We start from the raw sequence: 18,009 nt of genomic DNA on the forward strand, positions 1-18,009 counted from the left end.
TTGCCCCGCGCCTCCCCGCCCCCCCCCCCGCCCCTCCCGTGACTCCTCTCCTGTCTCTTCCATGTTCCGTCCCCCCCATCTCCCCCAGCCGTGGTTCTGCACCGAGGCCAGCTCCTGGGGCTCCGGGGTAAGTCAGAGCACCTGTCTCCCGCCCCTAGAGGGAAGCCCCCACCTGAGAGGCCCTGTGGGTCAAGGCCTGCCTGGCCCCTCGGCGAGGGCGCACTCCCACCCTCTGCCCCTCGCCCGCTAGAGATCTGGTCTCCTACTCAGGCTCGGGTCCTGGGGCCCTGCTCTCTCTCCAGCCAACAAGACCTCCCCCACCTCCGGAGAGGGGGCCCGTCCGGGGGGTGTCATCCACGTGTACGGTGACGACAGCAGTGACAAATCAGCCAGCAGCTTCATCCCCTACTGCTCCATGGCCCAGGCCCAGCTCTGCTTCCACGGGCACCGCGACGCCGTCAAGTTTTTCGTCTCCGTGCCAGGTGAGGAGGGGCCGGGCCCACCCCCGCTGCAGGGCCGTGTGTGGCCTCCCTTCGGCTGCCCCGCTGAGGTCCCTGTGCCCCGACAGGGAACGTGTTGGCCACTCTCAACGGCAGCGTGCTCGACAGCCCGTCCGAGAGCCCCGGGCCGGCCGCCCCTGCCTCTGAAGCCGAGGGCCAGCAGCTGAAGAACGTGCTGGTGCTGAGTGGTGGGGAGGGCTACATCGACTTCCGCATCGGTGAGTGGGCGCTGCCCGGGTCAGCGCGTCCCCAGCAGGGCCGTCTCATCACCGCGGCTGCTGTCTCCCTAGGCGACGGAGAGGACGACGACACGGAGGAGAGCGCGGGGGACGTGAACCAGGTGAAGCCCTTGCTGTCCAAGGCCGAGCGCAGCCACATCATCGTGTGGCAGGTGTCCTACAGCCCCGAGTGAGGCTTCGGCTTCCGGCGCCCCTCCTGCCCGACGCCAACGTGTACATACGACCCCGCCCGCCTGCCCACTGCCCGCCCTGCAGGCAGCCCGGCGCCAGCCCCTCTTCTAACCTCTCAACCTGCAGCTTTCACCTTACGGCCGGGCGTCCCCGACAGCGGGCGGCAACGTGGGTCAGGGAGGCAGGGAATCCGGGTGGCGCTCTCACCAGGGAGGGGAAGAACCTCTCCAGACAGACGTGCTTTCCCCGGCAGCTTGTGGCCGGCCCCCCATCCCAAGTTCCCACGTCCCAGGGGCCCTTTGGGGCCAGAGCGAGGCAGGATCCCGTGGTAGGTCAGGCTGGGAGGAGGCCCTACAGGCAGCTCCCAGCTCCCCCCGGGGCCCCCCCACTTCCCGTGCTCCTGGAGCAGGAGGCAGGGATTTCCGCCCGCCAAGTCTTCCCAGCCGGAGCCCACTCGCCTTTGCCTGCTGCCTGAAGGGGGGGCCTGACCCTAGGGGGGCCGGCCCAGCCACTAGCCTTCCCTGGACGCTCCCCACCCCGCTCCCTGCCACCCCGGGAACTGGCATGAAAGCGCGTGACCAGCCTGCCTAAGGCAGCTGCCCTCTTTCTGCTCGCTCTGTCGGGCAGGAGACCCCCCCTGGCAGGAGCAGGCTCTGGAGTCCTACCCATCCCAGAAACCCCTAGGGTGGAATTTCTCAGGCTGCCAGGGCAAGCCCAGGCCTCAGGAAGAAGGGGGAGGCCCCTGGCCTCTCCTGGGGTCGGTCCTAAGATACAGGCTCAGCCTCAGGGTGACAGGGGAACTTGTCTGGGGACTGCCTCCCACAGTTTCCAAGGAGCCCAGCTCCCGAGACACACTCTAAGTGCCTAGGGCTGGCAGTGTGGCCGGCTCTGGGTGTGGATGGCCACTTGCTTTGAGGGGTGCCGCCCTGGACTGCTGCTCCCTGAACCTACCGGAGAGGGGCGCTGGTTGGGGCAGCCCCCGGCCCTGCTGCCCACCCACCTCCCACCAGAGAAGCACACATCTCCGGCAGCCTCCCCAGGAGCCCAGCCGGCCTGGCCACAGCCCCGTGCAGCTGCAGGCTTCCCCCCACCACCCTGCCACCCTCCACTGTGATGTACGTTCAGTCCCTTGTCTGTTCCCACAGGCCGTGCAGTGACTCGGGGGCTAGCTGGGTGGGTGCGGCTGGGGGGAGGGGCTGGGCGGACATTCTCCTCAGGCTTTGGCCCTGCAAGCAAACCCACGTATCTGCTCTGTATGTAATAAATGTCTTAACACGTAGCTCTGTGTCCCTGGGCCCAGACCGACGTGAGCATAAGCACTTCACTTTATTGTAAACAGAAGTGCCGGCCAGCCTCAGCGCTGGCCCGAGTGCGTTTCCAGGCGGGTCGCAAACCGGACGGCCCCTGGGGCCCGCGGGCAGGGCTACTCGTACAGCCAGTGCCCGGCGCTGTCCTCCCAGCACAGCAGCTCCTCGCCGCGGAACCAGAGGGCGATCTCGCGGCGGGCGCTCTCCACCGAGTCGCTGCCGTGGATCACGTTCCTGCGGGAGAGCCGCGTGAGCGCCGGCGGCCGCCGGGGCGTCGCGACGGGCTGGGCGCGAGCTCTGGCGGCCTTACTTGCCAACCTCGACGCAGAAGTCCCCGCGGATGGTGCCGGGCAACGCGTCGGCCGGGTCCGTGGCCCCGATGAGGGCCCGCGAGGCGCGCACCACGTCCAGCCCCTGCCACACCTGTGAGCGGGTCGGCGGGGTGCTCGGCGCGAGGCCAGGGACCGACCGCCCGCCCGCCCTCCCTCCCTCCCTCCCGTCCGCGGCCGGCACTCACCATGGCCACCACCGGCCCCGAGCCCATGTAGTCCACCAGGCGGCCGTAGAAGGGGCGCTCGCGCAGTTCGGCGTAGTGCTCACGCAGCAGTTCCTCCGAGGCCTGCGGCGGGCCGGGGTGGGGTCGGGCCGCGCGCGCCGGGACCCCCGCCCGCTCCCCCCTGCGCCCCGCCCCCGCCCTCGCCCTCCCTCACCTGCACCAGCTTCAGCGCCACCAGCTTGAAGCCTTTCCTCTCGAAGCGCCGCACGATCTCGCCCACGAGCCGCCGCTGCACGCCGTCGGGCTTCACGGCCAGGAAGGTGCGCTCGTGCACGCCGGCGCAGGCTGCGGGGACCCGCGGGGCGCGGCGCGTCAGGCCCGTCCGCCCCCCGCCTCTGCCCCGGCGGCCCGCCCCGGCCCGCGCCGCTCACCCGCCGGGAAGAGGTGGGCCAGCACCGTCAGCACCAGGCAGATCATGATGGCGGCGGCGGTGGTGGCAGCGGCTCGGACCGGGCGGGGCCTGCGCTTAAAGGGGCCGGGCCGCGGCCGGGAGGGCGGGCGCTGCGGCTCACGCCCACCCCAGGACCCCCGCGACACCCGCCGGGCGCTCCCCAAGTCCCAGACTCCTCCAACCCAGCCCCAAACTCAAAGAAACCACACCCCGAGGCTATGGCTTCTGCCTTTATTCGCGTGCAGTCTGCCCGAGTCCCGGCAGGGGCCGCACGCGACGGGGACGGGGAAAGAGCCTGGAAGGTACAGGCGCCAGCGCGAGGGCTGCACACGGCCAGCCCCGCGGCCCGCGGCTTCCCCCCAGCAGTCATCACAGAGCTGGGGGACAAAGGAAAGACACAGGGGCAACGGCCCGTCCGTTTCAGCACAAGTCGCGGGGGGCGGGTCGGATGCAAGCTCCCGGGGGTTCATTCTCGCTCTCACACCGGGGCCCAGCGCCGTACGCTTCCCCGACAGCCTGCCCGCTCTGGCGTTTTACACCGCGGAGGCCTTGGCCCTTTTCTTCGCCTCCTGTTTCGCAGGGTAGTCCCAGGGATGCTCTCGCGTCCTCTCGAGATTCAGCATGGGCTCCTCGGTGCTGGTGTCCCCGCTCTTCCGTCGCTCCGCTAGAATCATGGCCCGGAGGAGCGGCGGGTAGGGCACGCGGCACTGAGCGTCCTCGGGCGGTGCCGGCGTGACAGCCGTGAAGGCCGCCTCCTCGTGCTTGGGCACCAGCCGCCAGTCGTGGTGCATGACCTGCGCGATCTCCCGGGCCTCGCTCTCCGTGTGTCCTGGGAAAGAGGGCCGGCGCGCATCGCACACACGCTCGCGGGGCAGGCTGCGGCCGACGGCCACCCCACCCGGGGCCCCAACGCCTCACCTTTGAAGGTCAGGATGCCCCAGGCCTTGCCGTGCTCCAAGTTCTGCAAAGCAAGGGCAGAGGGAGGCGGTCGGCTCAAAGCGCGCGCGCGGCCCCGGAGGCGGTGGCGGGGGACGGGGCGCGCGCTCGCACCTGCGCCGTGTAGTCGGGCCGCACGCGCGTGAGGCGCCAGTAGCACGGCTCGTCGTGCTGCCACAGCCAGGACTTGCGCGTCACGAGGCGGCCCAGGCCGAAGAGCGGCAGGCGACTGAGCAGCTGCAGCAGGCTGCTCTCGCGGCGCACGTCGGCCCAGGCGCGCGCGGGCAGCCGGCGGCCCGAGTGCGGCCGCGTCAGCGTCCCGTAGTCCAGCGCATAGCGCTGCGAGTCGCGCGGCCGCTCCCGTTGCTCCCGCAGGGCCCGCACGCGACGGGCCAGCTCGGCGATGAGCCGCGGCCGCAACTTCTTCCGCGCCATGGTCCGCGCCCCGCCGACCGGAAGCCGCTCCGCCGCCGCCGGAAGCGGCCGGTGTCCCGCGCAAAGGCGTCCGGGCTCGGCCGGAAGCCAGTTGGAGGCCGGGCCGGCCATGTCGCGGACGGATGCGGGGAGGGCGGGGAGCTCGCGCCGGGGCGGGTGTCTGCGGCGTCCCCCGACATGGGAGGTCTCGGACTCGGACGCCGAGGGCCCCGCGGGCGCGGAGGAGGGTGCGAGGGTGCCCGGCTCGGCGGAGGAGCGCAGGGCGGCGGCCAAGGCGCTGCGGCCCGAGCAGGCCCTGCGGCGCGTGGCGGTGCGCGTGGACCCAGGTGCGGGCGGGCGCGGGGAGTGGCCGCGGGACCCAGAACCTCCCCCTGCGGGCGCCCCAGGGGCAGCCGCATCCCCAAGGCCGCCTCCCGTCCAGGAACTGGCGTGGGTTTCCTGGCGGGGACGCGTGTGGCCTGGGGGCGACCAGATGGTGGCCTCGCCCGTGGGGCAGGGAAGTAGTGACCGCTGTGTTCTTGCGGCCTTTCGCAGCCGTTCTGGAAGATGCTGGTGCTGGCATCCTGCTGGAGGCCCTGAGCACTCTGGGCTGTGAGTACCAAGTGGAAACCCAGCGCCTGGCCCGGAGCCTCAGGTGGACCAGAGCAAAGCCGGATTCTTGCCCCCGCACCGTGAGTGTCCTGGTTTGTATAGAGTACGGTTCTGGCCAGAGTGTTTTATGTGCGAGGCTTCACACACCCTGCACATTTTACAGATGGGTAAACTGGGAAGGAGGAACACTGAGTGGGTGGGGCCCAAGCTACTGTGCTGGGAAGTTGCAGGGCTCCTGTCCTTAGAACCCGACTGGCCTTGCACCTGGCAGGGGATGGGACATGGGTTTTTTAGTTAGAGTAGTTCTGGTGGAGCCTGGGATTGACTGTGGCCGGGAGCCTCAGAGCCACCTGGGTGCCCCACAGGTGCCTTCTGAGGTGTGGGACGCAGGTGAACAGGATTTCCTACTGCTCCTGGAGCCCGAGGAGTTTCTGCAGGGCGTCAACCAGCTGACCCAGGTGCTCTGGTGGGGGCGGTAGTCGTCCACAAATCTCCAGGGGCTGGGTTTCTTAGCATGGGGGAGCTGTTCTGCCTGTCTCCCTTCCCTGCTTAAGGAGAGAGGGTCAGACAGGGCATGCATGCGGCAGTCTGGAGTTCTCCTCAGCAACTGTGGAGCTGTTGTGGGCGAGGTGGAGAAGCCAAGTGGGTTCTTGGCCTGGAAGTGGATGGGAGCCACAGCCATTTCCACAGGATGAGAGTCAGGATGAGGAAGGTTTCCCAGAGAAACTAGAGAGAAGTCAGAGGCGTTCAATCAGACTCTTTGCAGGTTTTGCTGTCTGTTGTTAGGTACTTATCAAACGTGTCATATGCCAGCCACAGGGCAGGCTAGGGTGCAGGGATAGAGCAGAAATGGGGGATGGGGACTCAGACTTGCTCTTTTCAGTACCTGGGACGTGCCCGGGGCTTTCACATATTCTTTGCCTTTGCTAGAGACATAAAGCCAGTTTCCAACCGGGTGACTAGAGAAAGACTGTGTCTGTTTTTCCCAGGACCCCTCAGTTACTTCCAAGCTCACTTTTTTCCTGTCTAAAAACTGGCTGTGGCCTGGTAGCCCGTGGGTCCTGCCTGCCACAGCCTCCAAAACCGGTGTGTTCATCCTTGGCTTGCAGACCTGTGGCCCACCCTGCTCGGTACCGTGGATCTCTCCTGAGGGCTCCGCCAGCCTCCACGTAGCCGTCATTGGGCTGGATGCCTACCTGTGGTACCGGTCACCCTAATGCCTTCAATAGGCCCAGCTGGGATGGGAGGGTTCGGGGGGAAAGGTGGTGGCTTTGGGGGTGGCTGTGACACAGCTGCCCCCCCTTCCTTGGGCGGATCGGGGAAACAGAACTGGAGGGTGGGAATGGCAGGGTGGCGGGAGCCGGAGGGACAGGCAACCTCTGCTCAGGTCTCACCAGCCCAGCAACATCCACCAGACGAGGCAGCCGGAGACTGCAGCAGTGGCCCGTACGGCAGTGGCACTCAGCTGGCCCAGGGTGGAGGAGGTGAGGGCTGGTTGGGTGGGGTGAGGTGTTTGTTTGGCCTTGGTCCTGGAGCTTGGACTGCTCTCCAAGGCCCCACGGCCCCGATTTTGGTCCCAGGCGGCATGTGGGGTTGGTCTCAGCTGGGGGTCCCCAAGGGTGACCTCCGCTGACCCACTCTGGGCTCACATCCTCAGGCCCTGGTGCTCCTGCAGCTCTGGGCACACCTGGATGTGCTGCTGGTGGCCTCCTGGCAGGAGCTGAGTCGGCACGTGTGCGCGTTCACCAAGGCCTTCGCGCAGCGCCCCCTCAAGTGCGTGACCACCACCCTGACTGGTGGCTGCAGCTGGGAGGGGGGACAGGAGTGCCTGGAGAGGTGGTACCTTTCTGATAGCTTTGGGAGCGGGGAAGACTGAGAGCTTTGTTGAGCTTGGAGAGTGGGACGTTCAGAAGGTGAGAAGTTTCTAGAAGTTCCCCTGCATCCTTCTCTGTCTGCAGGCAGTACCAGGAGTCCCGTGCCTTTTCCTTCTGTGTGGCTGGACGCTGGGCAGGGGGTGAGCGAGTGGCAAGAGATGGCACAGGGCTTCGGGGGGTCTGGTGGCGGCAGATCAGGCAGTTCAACCGGGTCAGCCCGGCCGTGGCCGATGCTATTGTCACCGCCTTCCCCTCCCCCCGCCTTCTGCAGCAGGTGGGTCCCCCTGCATTGCCCCCCCCTCCCACGTTTGGAGCCAGGTCCCCAGGACCTGCCCTGCTCATCCCCGTGCCTGCCCTAGGCCTACAGGACCTGCAACACAGAGCAGGAGCGCACGGCCCTCCTGGCTGACCTCCCCGTGAAGACGGGCGATGGTGCGCGGCCCCGCAGGGTGGGCCCTGACCTTGCCCGCCGCATCTGCCTCTTCTTGACCACGACCAGTCCTGAGCTCCTGCTGGACCTGGGCTCCTGACCATGTCCGCAGGACCAGAAGGGGGTACGCCGCCTGCCCTGCCTAGCAGGTTAACTGGAAACTACCACAGGCCGAGGGAAGGGAACAGCGCTGCATGTGGGGGATGGGAGGGTGGAGTGCTCAGTCAGGTCTGGCCCCCTGGCCCCGAGGGGGTGGTGCCGGGAGGAGCAGGAGATGACGCTCTTGCCAGGAGCTGCCACGCTGGCTGGAGAGGGTGGCGGCGAGGTTCCCCTGCCCCGGGTCCTGTCCACGGCGGCTACGGGCCTGGTGGCCCAGCGGAATGGTCAGGAAGGGGAAGAAGCGGTAAGACGGGGTCTTGCGGGAGGAAAGACAGCCAGGTTGTCTCCTGGAAAGCACCGTAATGCAGCTGGACCTGATAAGGAAAGAGCCCCAGGCCTCGTCCCACCACCACTGCGAGGCGTTGCCCAAACGCCGAGTTTATTAGGGTCATTTCAGCCTGGGACGGGAGAAACAGCAGCTGACGACATGCAAAAGGCAAGTTAAGAAAGAGCCCCGGCTGGCGGCAGCCGTGGTGCCGCCTCTGACGTGTGTCCTCCGCAGCCCACAACAGCCGCCCGGGCCCGCGGTCAGTCCCGAAGAGCCAGGACGGCCGCCCCCACACCCAACGCAGGAAGCAGGCGCCCTCGGACGGCTCTGCTTTCAGGAGCGCAGGGCCTGTCCCAGCCTCGGGTGGCAGAGGGACGGACCTCAGCTCCGTCCTGTCTGCTGCCCCGGAGCGTGGCCCAAAAGGGAGGGACGGAGAACGCGCCGCCTCGGCCCGGAAAAGCAGTTTTCGTTGGGAAACAAGTTAGGTCCGTCGGCAGCGCTTCCTCTGGCAGCGCCGGGTCTCAGGGCCGCTGGGATCGGCCTTGGGCGAGGGCGCGGGGGGCTTGTGGCGGCCACAGCTCATGCTCAGGACCCAGCCCAGCTTGTGGCGCAGCACCTGCTTCAGGCCGGGCGGCAGGGGCAGACCCTCCAGCGTGTCCCCGGAGTCGGGCCGCAGCTGGCGCAGGCGGTAGCAGCACAGGAACTGCAGGGACGTGACGCTGGCGCACGAGCGGATCACCTTCATGCTGCTCTTGGCCGCGGTGGAGCACACCATCGGGTAGAACTTCTTGTTCTGCAGCTTGGTGGCCGCCACGCCTGCGGGAGCAGGGAGCACAGCCTGAGCTCTGGCCCGCTGCGGGGGCTGCGTGTGCCCCGACGGCATCCGAGGACACGGACCTCCCTGACGACTCTCGCGCCGGGGATCCCGGCGCCTCAGGCTTCTGTGAGGACAGCCCTTTGGGGAGCCTGGGGTGCTTGGCCTGGGGCTCCAGCTGCCGGCCCCGGGGGCCCGGGCCCAGCCGCCCTCACCTATGCACTTCCTGTTCTTGAAGAAGGTCAACGTGCCGTGCCAGGTGTCCAGGTGCACACCAATGATGGAGCCCTGGCCGAATCTCGACGAGAAGCTCATCTTGTCGCCCTTGTGGTGGAGGAGCCCTGGGGGGGGCGGCAGAGGGGTGAGCGGTGCCGCCCTGGCCTCCCGCCCGCCCCACCGGCCGCAGTGCCCTGCGCACCCGTATAGGAGAGGCCCCAGCTGTCCTCGTCCCTGCCGAGCAGGCTGCAGAATGTGTGGTGATACTTGTCCAGATCCACGTCTGATGTCCCGATGCCCACCATCTGGGGAGAGCGGGGCGGGCACAGGGGGTCAAGGGCCTGCCAAGGCCCGCCAGCTGGGGAGGTGGGGGGCGGGCCTGGGCCCTGGAGGCACTCCTGCCTCCCCCACCCCCCGGCCCACCGGCTCCTTACCATGTCGGTGCCATAGACGGGAGAGGTCATCTTGATCTCCCAGAAATGCTGGCCCTCCCCCAGCTCCTTGGTGCCCCGGATGGCTGCCGTGCCACAGCTGTACTCCGTGTGGAAGTTGACCTTGCGGTTGTCACAGCTCAGCAGGGTGGCCGAAGACTTATTCAGGTCATCCCACACCCAGTCAAAATCTGCGAAGGGGGAGGCTGGAGGGCAGGCTGGCCCCGGGCTCCTCCCCGCCCCCCGCCCCAGGGGCCCCCAGGCACTCACGCTCATCTTCCTCGCCGCAGCGACAATCCTTGCCCCGGTGTGCCACGTGCAGGCTGTTGCAGAAGGAGGCCTCGCTCGGACTGTCACAGTCACAGAAGGACTCCCCGGTCACGGGCACGGCGCTGGGGATGGGTGGCGGCAGGGCCGAGGACTCAGGGTCCGAGTCAGAGTCGCTGTGCTGGGAGGGAAAGACTGGTTGCTCGGGTGTGGGGCACCGCCGCCCACCGTCCCTAGGCCCGCGGGTCAGCCGCTCTAATGGCCCAGGAAGGGACCCGGGGATTTGGCCTCGGAGGGCTTCCCGGGTCTCCCACGCACGCACTGCCCACCCTTGCCAGTGCCACCCACGGTGACCTTGGACAGCTCCGGCCTCCTGGCAGTGGCTTCAAGGGCTCCACCCCGTTTCCGCACAGCCAGGGGCACTGGGCTTCCAGCTGATGTTGAGCCACCGGGGGCCGCCAGCCCGCTCCACCGCTCCTTGTTCTCTAGGCAGCTTCCAGGCTGAGGATACGCCGCAGCCCCACCCGAGGGCAGCCGGAAGCAAGGGAGCCTCAGGGCGAGGGCCGTGCCAACCCGACGAAGGCCGTGCCCTCGGGCAACAGCCGGACTCCAGCAGGTGCCCCTCGCCGTGGCAGTGCCCGTGCACCCTATCCATGTGGTGGGGCACCCTGGAGCCCCGTGGCCCCATGCCACTTCTACAGTAGGAAAACACTGAGTGGAGACTTGGTCTTCTGCCTGAGGGGCCCAGTCGTCAGGGCACGTGTTCCAAGTCTTGAAGGCCTAATGGTGACCCAGAGCCAGATCCTTCTTGCAGGCCAGTTAGGGACGCTTTCTGTGCACAGGAGCTGTTCCTGTTCTAAAGACACAGGCCTTTCTGGACACCTGCCTTAGCTATGGACTCCAGGCCAACCAGCAAGGGGCTGGGGTCCTGGTCCGGCCCCACCTTCCAACTCCCTCTCCTGGCCTCTGGGCCCTCCTCTCGCTCCCTGAAATGCCCTCCGCGCAGCAGGCCGGCAGCCCCTGCTCAGACCCGGGCTGGGCCTGCCACACCTCAGCAAGCCACTGCTCTGAGCGAAGGCCCACAGCCTCCATCGGAGCCCACCAGGCAGCCTCCCAACCCCCCACAGGCCTGTCCACTTTCTCCCACAGGGTGAGGGTGGTCCGCCTTTAGACCGCAGCTTCCGCGTCACTTCAGAGAGGCTCTTCCAGCTCCTCCATCCCCTGCTGTGCTCCCTGTCCTGCAGATCTCTCTCCTCCCTTCTCCCACCGGAGTGGAAGCCCCTCGAGAGAACCCGGTCCTTGTTTCTTTTCTGTTACAACTGGGGCCACGGGGTTGTCACCCAGAAGCCGTGTGGCAGAGACCAAACGAAGAGAATGGGAAGTTTCAGTTACAGACCGATGCCAAAGGGATACAGGAAGGAGACCCCAAGCACCCCACTACCATGGAATGCTGATCCCCAAAAGCCAAGGCAGACTGGCTCTACTGGCCAGGGGTGGACCCTAACCCTTCCCACTCGGTCAGCAGCCAGGGTCACAGACCAGAGCAGAACGAGGAAGGGAGAGGTGTGTTCATCCAGAGGTTCTCAGGGTGACCGGCCCACCCACACAATCCAGTACTCCAGGTCCAGCAGGTGACAGATGAGCAGCAAATGTGTGTCAGATGCTGTGCCCCGGCCCCTGAACACCTCCCGCATCTCCCAGTGATGAGCTGGTAAAGGCAGGGACTGGCAGAACAGACTGCCCTGGGTCACGTGGTCCAGGGGAGCCAGAGGCAGGACAGGAATGCAGGCCTCTGGCCTCTTGCTGGCTGGGGCAGGGAGGCCCTAGGAAGGGGCTGCCGCCCCAACTCAGAACTGCAGCCTCCAGGTCTGGAGGTTCCGCGGGGCTCGGCCACACTCACTCTAGAAGAGATGCAACCCCTTCCTCCCATAACACCTGGCTGCACAGGGGCAAAAGGGTGGGTGGCTGTGACATGGCAGACGTGAGTCGCCCAAGGATCCTCCCTGCAGGAAGCCAGAGAGGACTCGGGGCAAAGCCAAACCCCTGCCCAGGTCGAGGAGACTCAGGAAGCCCTCCACAGTGCCCACCCAGCCGACAGGCACAACGGCCAAGCAGCCCTGCCGCCCCATCCTGGCCCGGCTGCGGCTGGCGTGGTGAGACTCTGGTGCATCAGGCACCCTGCACCCCAGTCAGGCCACTCTGTGGACAGCTCCTGGCCTTCCCAGAGCTCTGGAGTTGCCAACGGAGGAAAGCTGCTGCAACTTTGGCCTCCAAGAATCGGCAGTCTTCGTACACACACGTGTGCATATGCATAAACGTCAAATGCACGTCTGTCCAGGCAAGAGCACGCGCGTTAGGTTAACGATAGCTACCTTTGGAAAACGGTCAGGTGAGTGGAACAGAGAAGCTTTTGTTGAACAAACTGACAGAAAATTGAAAGAACAGAGAAGGATACAGCATCTGCCCTGGGTCCTGTCACCCCGGGACCGGTGGGTCCTCAACCGAGATAAACTGCCTGGGTGAGCACAGAGCACCCAAGAGGCAGGAGGGCCCGTCCTCTGCCCTCGGGCGCATCTTCATCTTTCAGTCTGGGCTCAGGCAGTGCCCGTCCTGAGCGTCTCAACCCTTCGGTCCAGCCATGTTCACCTCCCCCGCTAGGACCTACCTGCCCATCTGAGTCGTAGCCCCAGTTAGCGCTCCCCGCCAGAGCCACGGCCCGGGCATCCGCATCTCGGCGGGCTGCACTCAGGACGAAATGCCAAGCTGTGCTGCTGCGAGGACGCCTGGCCATGGTGGACAGGATCTGGAAGAAAACCCAGGTTCTGAGCCAAGAAGATCTGTGGCACCAACTCCCACGCTCCGTCCTCAGCCAGCGGTGCCAGGCCCATCTCAAGGTGGCCGCTCTTAGGAGCCACGTGTGTGCCCAGCCAGGGCTCTGGAACTCTTCCTGACCTCACACCTCCCTCCAGCGTGCAAGCACCTTGATAAAAGCCAGACAGAGAGCGTAGAACACCATCCAGACACCCATGACTCCCGAGCGTGGGTATCAGCCCCTCTCTGAGCTCAGCCTACTGAGCCCAGCTGTCCTGCCTGCGTGTCCCTCAGGCATCTCGAACCTTGTCTGGCTCCTCCTCTGTTGCCCAGTTTGACAAATGGCATCTCCAACCGCCCAGTTCCTCATGCCAGACCCACCGCAGTCATCCTGAACACCCCTTTCCTTCCTTGGGCGGTAGCCTAACAGCCTCACAGCACCTCCAAGGCGTGGCCTGAACACCTCTCCATCCCCGCGGTCGCCCGACTTCCCAACCACAGCTCACCTTCCTTCTGGCTCCTCCCACTCCACCCATTACAACCAAGGTTGTGTTCGGAAACACAAATCTTAAAAATTAAACAACCCTTAAAAAGCCCTGAAACCCCTCCGGCCTCGCATCATTAACAGAGAATGCATATTTCTGCAACACCTTCAAGTTCGCCTGTGCTTCCCCAGGCCGCAAGGGCCCCGTTGCAGTTGCTAGCCCTGCCCTGCCCTTTGCCCGGAATGCCCTCCCCTCCCGTGCTGGGCTCGCAGGTTCCTTGCCGGCTTCTGTAACCGTCCCGGCGGTCCCCTGCACCGAGAGCTTCCGGAGCCCAGGCGCCCCCGCCGCAGCGCACAGCAGGCGACGCGCTCCCGACCCGGTCCCCGCGGGTGTCCGCTGCCGCGCGGTGGCGGGAATTACGACGGGGACGTTTGGCACCGCCGCCCGCACGAACAAAGGCGCACCGGGGCCTCCCGTCGCCAGCGGAACCGCCAGGCCAGCGGGCGCGGGTGCCGCCGGCCGCAGCTCACCTGTCGCCGCCGCCGCGTTCCGCCGGGCGGCCGTGACCTACTTTCAGCTCCCGAACGAGACGTAAACAATCCCCGCCCCGCAGCCCGCCCCCCGCGCCGCATTGGCCCTGCTGCCGCGGCCGGGTGTTGGCGGGCGCTGGCGGCCCGGAGCAGGGGGCGGGCCGCGCGGCACATGTTTCCTGCCGACAGGATGCTGGACCTGTCAATCCTGACTCGACATCCCTATTGGTCACATCTCAAGCCGTCGGGGAGAGGGCCCGTGCGCCCATTCGGCATAGAGCGAGAAAGGGCCCAACACGGAAGTGAGTCCATCTCCGGTTCGTCGGACGCACCGCAACGTGCGTGCACCTTACGTGAGACGTGATTGGCTGAGTGCCGCGCGAGTGGCCCTATCAGGACGGCCAGGGGGCGGGCGCTGCGCGCTGGAAGCGGAAAGCGGCCGCGGGGCGCGGCGGGATGGAGGCGGCGGCGGGTGAGCGCCGGGGTCCTCGGGAGTGGGAGGGTCCGGCGCGCAGCTGCGGGGCGCGGCCCTGGGTTTTCAGTCCGCGGGCAGGCAGGTGACGGGCGCGGGGTCGCCGTACTGCGCCCCGTGCGTCCGATTCGGGGGCCTGCTGGTGCCGGAAGGTCGGAGGCTCAGGTTGTAACCGACGTACTGGTGGAGTTCTGGGTTAAGCGGGGGTCCTAACGCGAACCCGGACGTCTCTTCTGGTTCTGCGCGAAATGCTAGGGTGACTCTCTAAAGGTCCCTGCTGAGGAAGAGAAGTGGGGCGGGGCGTGCAGAGGAGACTTTCCGTAGCGGCGCTTTGCCGCGCGCGGCTCGAAGTCGTGCTCGGTCCGGTCCGAGTCCTCGGGGCAGACCTGGGGCAGGCACCGTGTGCTTTTGTGACAGAGACCCGCCAGAAGCCGGGCCAGTTGTCCCTCTCGGTTTTTCTTGTGGAGGCTTTGCAGGTGGGGGCCTTTGAACCTACCCATGGAGCGTTGGGCAGGGGGGTGGTATCAGTGCGTTGTTCGTGGAGCCCGCCTGAGGACCCGGGCTCGCAGCGACGGTGGTGGGAAAGGTCGCTTGTCGGACACCGGGCAGGAGTCTGGATGGCGAGATCCAGAGGGCGCTGAGGTAACAAGAGGGTGTCGCACAGGGGTTGCGTGGATGCAGATGGCAGCCCCTGGGGGTGTTAGGGGTGGGGATGGTGAATATTCAGTGACGTTTCAGGCTCCCTGAAAGGAGAGGGAGGCTGAGGCAGAGCGGCCAACGGCCAGCAGGGATCCACGGTTGTTGGACCCGGGCCCTCATGGGGAACAGCCAAGGCTACAGGTGCAAACTGTGGCCACCCTAACGCACGTGGGGTTTAAGGACCGGTCCGAGAGAGGCGGTTCCGGTCCCCGGAGCCAGAAGCGTCCTTCCCGAGAAGAGGACGCTGGGCACCCACAGGTCCGTCCTAGGAGCGGGGGTGGGGCCGCCCCAGCACAGAGGCACCTGCCATCTGTCACGACGGCCGATCCCCCATCGTCTTCCATGTTTGCCTGTTTTCCCCTGGAGTCAGCTGGGAGCCAGCAGCGCCTCGGCTCATCGACCACGTGCGGGCCGCGTGTGAGCGAGCTCACAGGTGTGCAGTGTAAAGGGGCGGCTCGAGGCCGGTCAGTCCCGCCCCAGCAGCCTGGCTGCAGGCGGGGGCTGCGGTGGCAGCATTCCGAAAACCCGAGGGTCAAATCTGGGGCTGGGCGACTGGAAGACCTTCCGCCTGGGGTGTTTGCTGATGTCAGGGTGAGGGGGCAGGTCTCAGAATCTGGGCCGTGGGAGGTGCTTGGCGACCCCTCGGTGAGTGAGCCTTGAAGAGCGCCTGGCGCTGAGGTCCTCTGCCCTCCTCCCTTCCGGCTAGAGGCTGGAAACCTGGCAGGCGTCCAGCACATCATCCTCGTCCTCTCAGGAAAGGGAGGGGTCGGGAAAAGCACCATCTCCACGGAGCTGGCCTTGGCCCTGCGCCACGCAGGCAAGAAGGTGAGCACCCCCCAACCCGGCCACTGCGCGGGCGTCCCTTCTGCCCCTGCCTCGGGAGCCCCCTGCGCAGTGTGGACGTCCCGCTTCCTTGCAGGTGGGGATCCTCGACGTGGACCTGTGTGGTCCCAGCATCCCCCGCATGCTTCGGGCACAGGGCAGGGCCGTGCACCAGTGTGACGGCGGCTGGGTGCCCGTCTACGTGGACCAGGAGCAGAGCATCTGCCTCATGTCCGTGGGCTTTCTGCTGGAGAACCCCGACGAGGCCGTGGTGTGGAGGGGGCCCAAGAAGAATGGTAATGGCAGGTGGTAATGGAGGGCGGGGGGGGGGGGGGCGGCCAGCCTTCTTACTCGCCTCAGCTGTTCTCATTAGAAAGTGCAGGAACCGCGGGCCCTCCCCACGTTGTTGGGTAAAGCAGAGACTCCCACGGCAGGCTCCCTGTTTCCACGACGGCCCTGCTGCCCACCTGAGCCATCAGGCCGGTGCGGGGGATGAGGGCAGGAGGCCCCGGCGAGGCTGGGCTCTGGGGTTTCTGCCCCAGCAGGCTGAGCGCGGGGGCTGCTTCGGGGCGTGCCTGTGCGGGCCGTCGCTGCAGGCCGCCTCCCCTCCAGCTGCCAAGGCTTGAGGTGCACCCGGGTCCGGGCACCGACACCCCCAGGAGGGTCCCGGGTCCCGGCTAAGGCCGGAGCAGGAGTGTCGGGGGCCCGGGAAGGAGCCTCCCTGCCGCGCGGGTGCACTTCCGTCTCCCAGAGGAACGGCTTGCTGTGCTGCCCTCGGGCGGCCCCTCTGCTGGAGGCTGGCTGCTGGCGAGGGACTTGGAGAGGCCCCCGTGAGACCCTGGCCTCACCTGCCCCCGGGCCTCCCTGGGTCGCTACAGCGCTGATAAAGCAGTTCGTGTCGGACGTGGCCTGGGGGCAGCTGGACTACCTGGTTGTAGACACGCCACCGGGGACGTCTGATGAGCACATGGCCACCGTGGACGCCCTGCGTCCCTACGGTCCCCTGGGGGCCCTCGTGGTCACCACACCCCAGGTACCCCGTGAGCTCCTCTGGTCTCCTGGAGGTCTGGGACCCTACACCCAGGGCCAGGCAGAGTGACCCGCTGGCCACGGTCCTCTCTTCCTCGGTCTCAGGCGGTGTCCGTGGGGGACGTGAGGCGGGAGCTGACCTTCTGTAGGAAAACGGGGCTGCGGGTGCTCGGGGTGGTGGAGAACATGAGCGGTTTCGTCTGCCCACACTGCGCGGTGAGTCGCGGGGACTTGGCGGGGGGGCAGCAGCCCTTGAGGGGGTCGGGCCGGCTGGGACAGCCCGGGACCTGCCCCTCAGTGTGGGGGAGCCGACGGAGGGAGCAGCACGTGTCTGTTGTAGGAGTGCACCAGTGTCTTCTCCCGGGGAGGCGGGGAGGAGCTGGCCAGTCACGCCGGAGTCCCCTTCCTGGGTGAGTGCGTCGCGGCCCCCGTTGGCCCTTGGGCTGGCTCTGGGATCCCCTCTGTGGGGCCCTCCCCGCCACCCTCACGGCCCCTTCCCTGCCGTCTCCCTTCACAGGCTCTGTGCCCCTGGACCCAGAGCTCACTAAGAGCCTAGAGGAGGGTCGAGACTTCATCCGGGAATTTCCTGAGAGCCCAGCCTTCCCTGCGCTTCTGTCTATAGCCCAGAAAGTTCTGACCGAGGCGCCTGCTCGCGTCCCCTGATCGAACCCCCCCCCCCCAAGCCCAGCCCCCCCACCACGGGCCTCCTGGCCGAGTATATGCAGACCCAAGCAGAAGGGTGTGGGGCCAGCATTCCCTCCCTCAGCCCTGCCCCTGGAGCCAGTCCGGTGCTCCCGTAGCATCCGGACAGCAGAGCGGCTGACAGTGAGTGGTTCCCCCAGGTTGGCCCGTGGCAGGGCCCAGGGGGACGTGTGGGGTCCCGGTGGCCTGAGCTCTCCCTGGCTGGCACATTCCCACTTGGTCTCACTGTGCTCAAACGGCAGCCATCTCCCCCTGGGCCCCAAAGCCCATGTGCCTGGAAAATCGTTGGGGCCTCTGCTGTCCTTGGGACTCCTGTGACAGAAGGGGGGTGGTGACAGAAGAGAGCGCGTCGTGAGGTGTTAAGCTTGTCACTTCAAAGGAACCCACAATTAAATGTTCTCCCCCCCCACCCCTCACCGTGGTGACGGGTCTGATGCTTCCAGACTCTCCTGTCCCGGTCCCGGCTCTGTGTTTGCATGTCGCGCACTTCTCAGCAGGCACCCCGGCCCCGAGCCCCCTGGAGACATTTGGGTCAAGTGTGGTGGCAGCACGAGGAGGGCTTGGTGATGGCGGAGAGGCATGTGCATTGGGGGAGGCTCAGCCGCTCCCGCCTCCTCCCGCCTCCTCCCGCCTCCTCCCGCCGCAGGGCCCAGGGCAGAGCTGAGAGCAGGAGAGAAGAGCGAGGTGGAGGGCAACCTCCGGTCCCACTTCCTGAGGGACAGGGGCGGGCGCGCCACGGACAGATGCTTCCGGGTGTGGAAAGGACGGCAAAGGGGGCACTGCCGAGAGCTTTGGCCGGGAGCTGGGGGCACGGACCGGTGTCCCAGCTGGCAACGGAGGCCGCCCCGGCTGAACCTCGGCTTCCCAGGACCAG

General features: G+C 66.8%; 6 protein-coding genes across 28 annotated transcripts in view; 3 read left to right on the top strand and 3 right to left on the bottom strand.

Annotated features, from left to right (window-relative positions):
* MAPK8IP3 (mitogen-activated protein kinase 8 interacting protein 3) overlaps positions 1-2,275 on the top strand; it is a 47,654-nt gene extending 45,379 nt beyond the window's left edge. For all 16 annotated transcript variants that reach the window (XM_053893759.1, XM_053893768.1, XM_053893763.1 and 13 more), the window contains 4 exons: positions 89-127; positions 303-482; positions 569-718; positions 791-2,275. In XM_053893759.1, the coding sequence (XP_053749734.1) occupies positions 89-127; positions 303-482; positions 569-718; positions 791-912 (491 nt within the window). In that variant the 3' untranslated portion in view covers positions 913-2,275. The remainder of the gene's footprint in view (positions 1-88; positions 128-302; positions 483-568; positions 719-790) is intronic.
* NME3 (NME/NM23 nucleoside diphosphate kinase 3) lies at positions 2,218-3,314 on the bottom strand. The gene is made up of 5 exons (XM_053893785.1): positions 3,145-3,314; positions 2,928-3,058; positions 2,735-2,836; positions 2,528-2,640; positions 2,218-2,451 (listed from the first exon to the last, which is right to left on the bottom strand). Exons 1-5 carry the CDS (start codon positions 3,188-3,190, stop codon positions 2,334-2,336), a joined length of 510 nt encoding a protein of 169 aa, XP_053749760.1. The 5' UTR covers positions 3,191-3,314; the 3' UTR covers positions 2,218-2,333.
* Positions 3,315-3,381: 67 nt separating this feature from the next.
* Positions 3,382-4,535, bottom strand: MRPS34 (mitochondrial ribosomal protein S34). The gene is made up of 3 exons (XM_019468151.2): positions 4,215-4,535; positions 4,083-4,125; positions 3,382-3,993 (listed from the first exon to the last, which is right to left on the bottom strand). Exons 1-3 carry the CDS (start codon positions 4,533-4,535, stop codon positions 3,698-3,700), a joined length of 660 nt encoding a protein of 219 aa, XP_019323696.2. The 3' UTR covers positions 3,382-3,697.
* On the top strand, positions 4,504-9,163 carry EME2 (essential meiotic structure-specific endonuclease subunit 2). 3 transcript variants are annotated; one of them, XM_019468130.2, is made up of 8 exons: positions 4,504-4,861; positions 5,070-5,206; positions 5,492-5,584; positions 6,236-6,327; positions 6,514-6,610; positions 6,784-6,899; positions 7,085-7,274; positions 7,360-9,163. In XM_019468130.2, the coding sequence occupies exons 1-8, from the start codon at positions 4,504-4,506 to the stop codon at positions 7,528-7,530; spliced, it is 1,254 nt and encodes a 417-aa protein (XP_019323675.2). In that variant the 3' UTR covers positions 7,531-9,163. The 3 variants fall into 3 exon arrangements, with proteins under 3 accessions (XP_019323675.2, XP_053749750.1, XP_053749751.1); XM_053893776.1 differs by having other exon boundaries at positions 4,618-4,845; XM_053893775.1 differs by lacking the exon at positions 5,492-5,584.
* SPSB3 (splA/ryanodine receptor domain and SOCS box containing 3) lies at positions 7,952-13,708 on the bottom strand. The gene is made up of 7 exons (XM_053893777.1): positions 13,412-13,708; positions 12,251-12,388; positions 9,589-9,766; positions 9,322-9,509; positions 9,090-9,192; positions 8,887-9,012; positions 7,952-8,673 (listed from the first exon to the last, which is right to left on the bottom strand). Exons 1-7 carry the CDS (start codon positions 13,583-13,585, stop codon positions 8,339-8,341), a joined length of 1,242 nt encoding a protein of 413 aa, XP_053749752.1. The 5' UTR covers positions 13,586-13,708; the 3' UTR covers positions 7,952-8,338.
* Positions 13,709-13,768: 60 nt separating this feature from the next.
* NUBP2 (NUBP iron-sulfur cluster assembly factor 2, cytosolic) lies at positions 13,769-17,547 on the top strand. 6 transcript variants are annotated; one of them, XM_053893783.1, is made up of 8 exons: positions 13,853-13,883; positions 14,953-15,015; positions 15,289-15,407; positions 15,502-15,700; positions 16,283-16,437; positions 16,539-16,649; positions 16,774-16,843; positions 16,951-17,547. In XM_053893783.1, the coding sequence occupies exons 1-8, from the start codon at positions 13,868-13,870 to the stop codon at positions 17,094-17,096; spliced, it is 879 nt and encodes a 292-aa protein (XP_053749758.1). In that variant the 5' UTR covers positions 13,853-13,867; the 3' UTR covers positions 17,097-17,547. The 6 variants fall into 6 exon arrangements, with proteins under 6 accessions (XP_019323691.1, XP_019323695.1, XP_053749758.1 ...); XM_019468146.2 differs by lacking the exon at positions 14,953-15,015 and having other exon boundaries at positions 13,769-13,883; XM_019468148.2 differs by lacking the exons at positions 13,853-13,883; positions 14,953-15,015 and adding an exon at positions 13,894-14,139.
* Positions 17,548-18,009: the final 462 nt, after the last annotated feature.

This window comes from Panthera pardus, unplaced genomic scaffold, assembly GCF_024362965.1.
Source record: "Panthera pardus isolate Hobbes unplaced genomic scaffold, ASM2436296v1 HiC_scaffold_4, whole genome shotgun sequence".
In the NCBI taxonomy this organism is placed as follows: domain Eukaryota; kingdom Metazoa; phylum Chordata; class Mammalia; order Carnivora; family Felidae; genus Panthera; species Panthera pardus.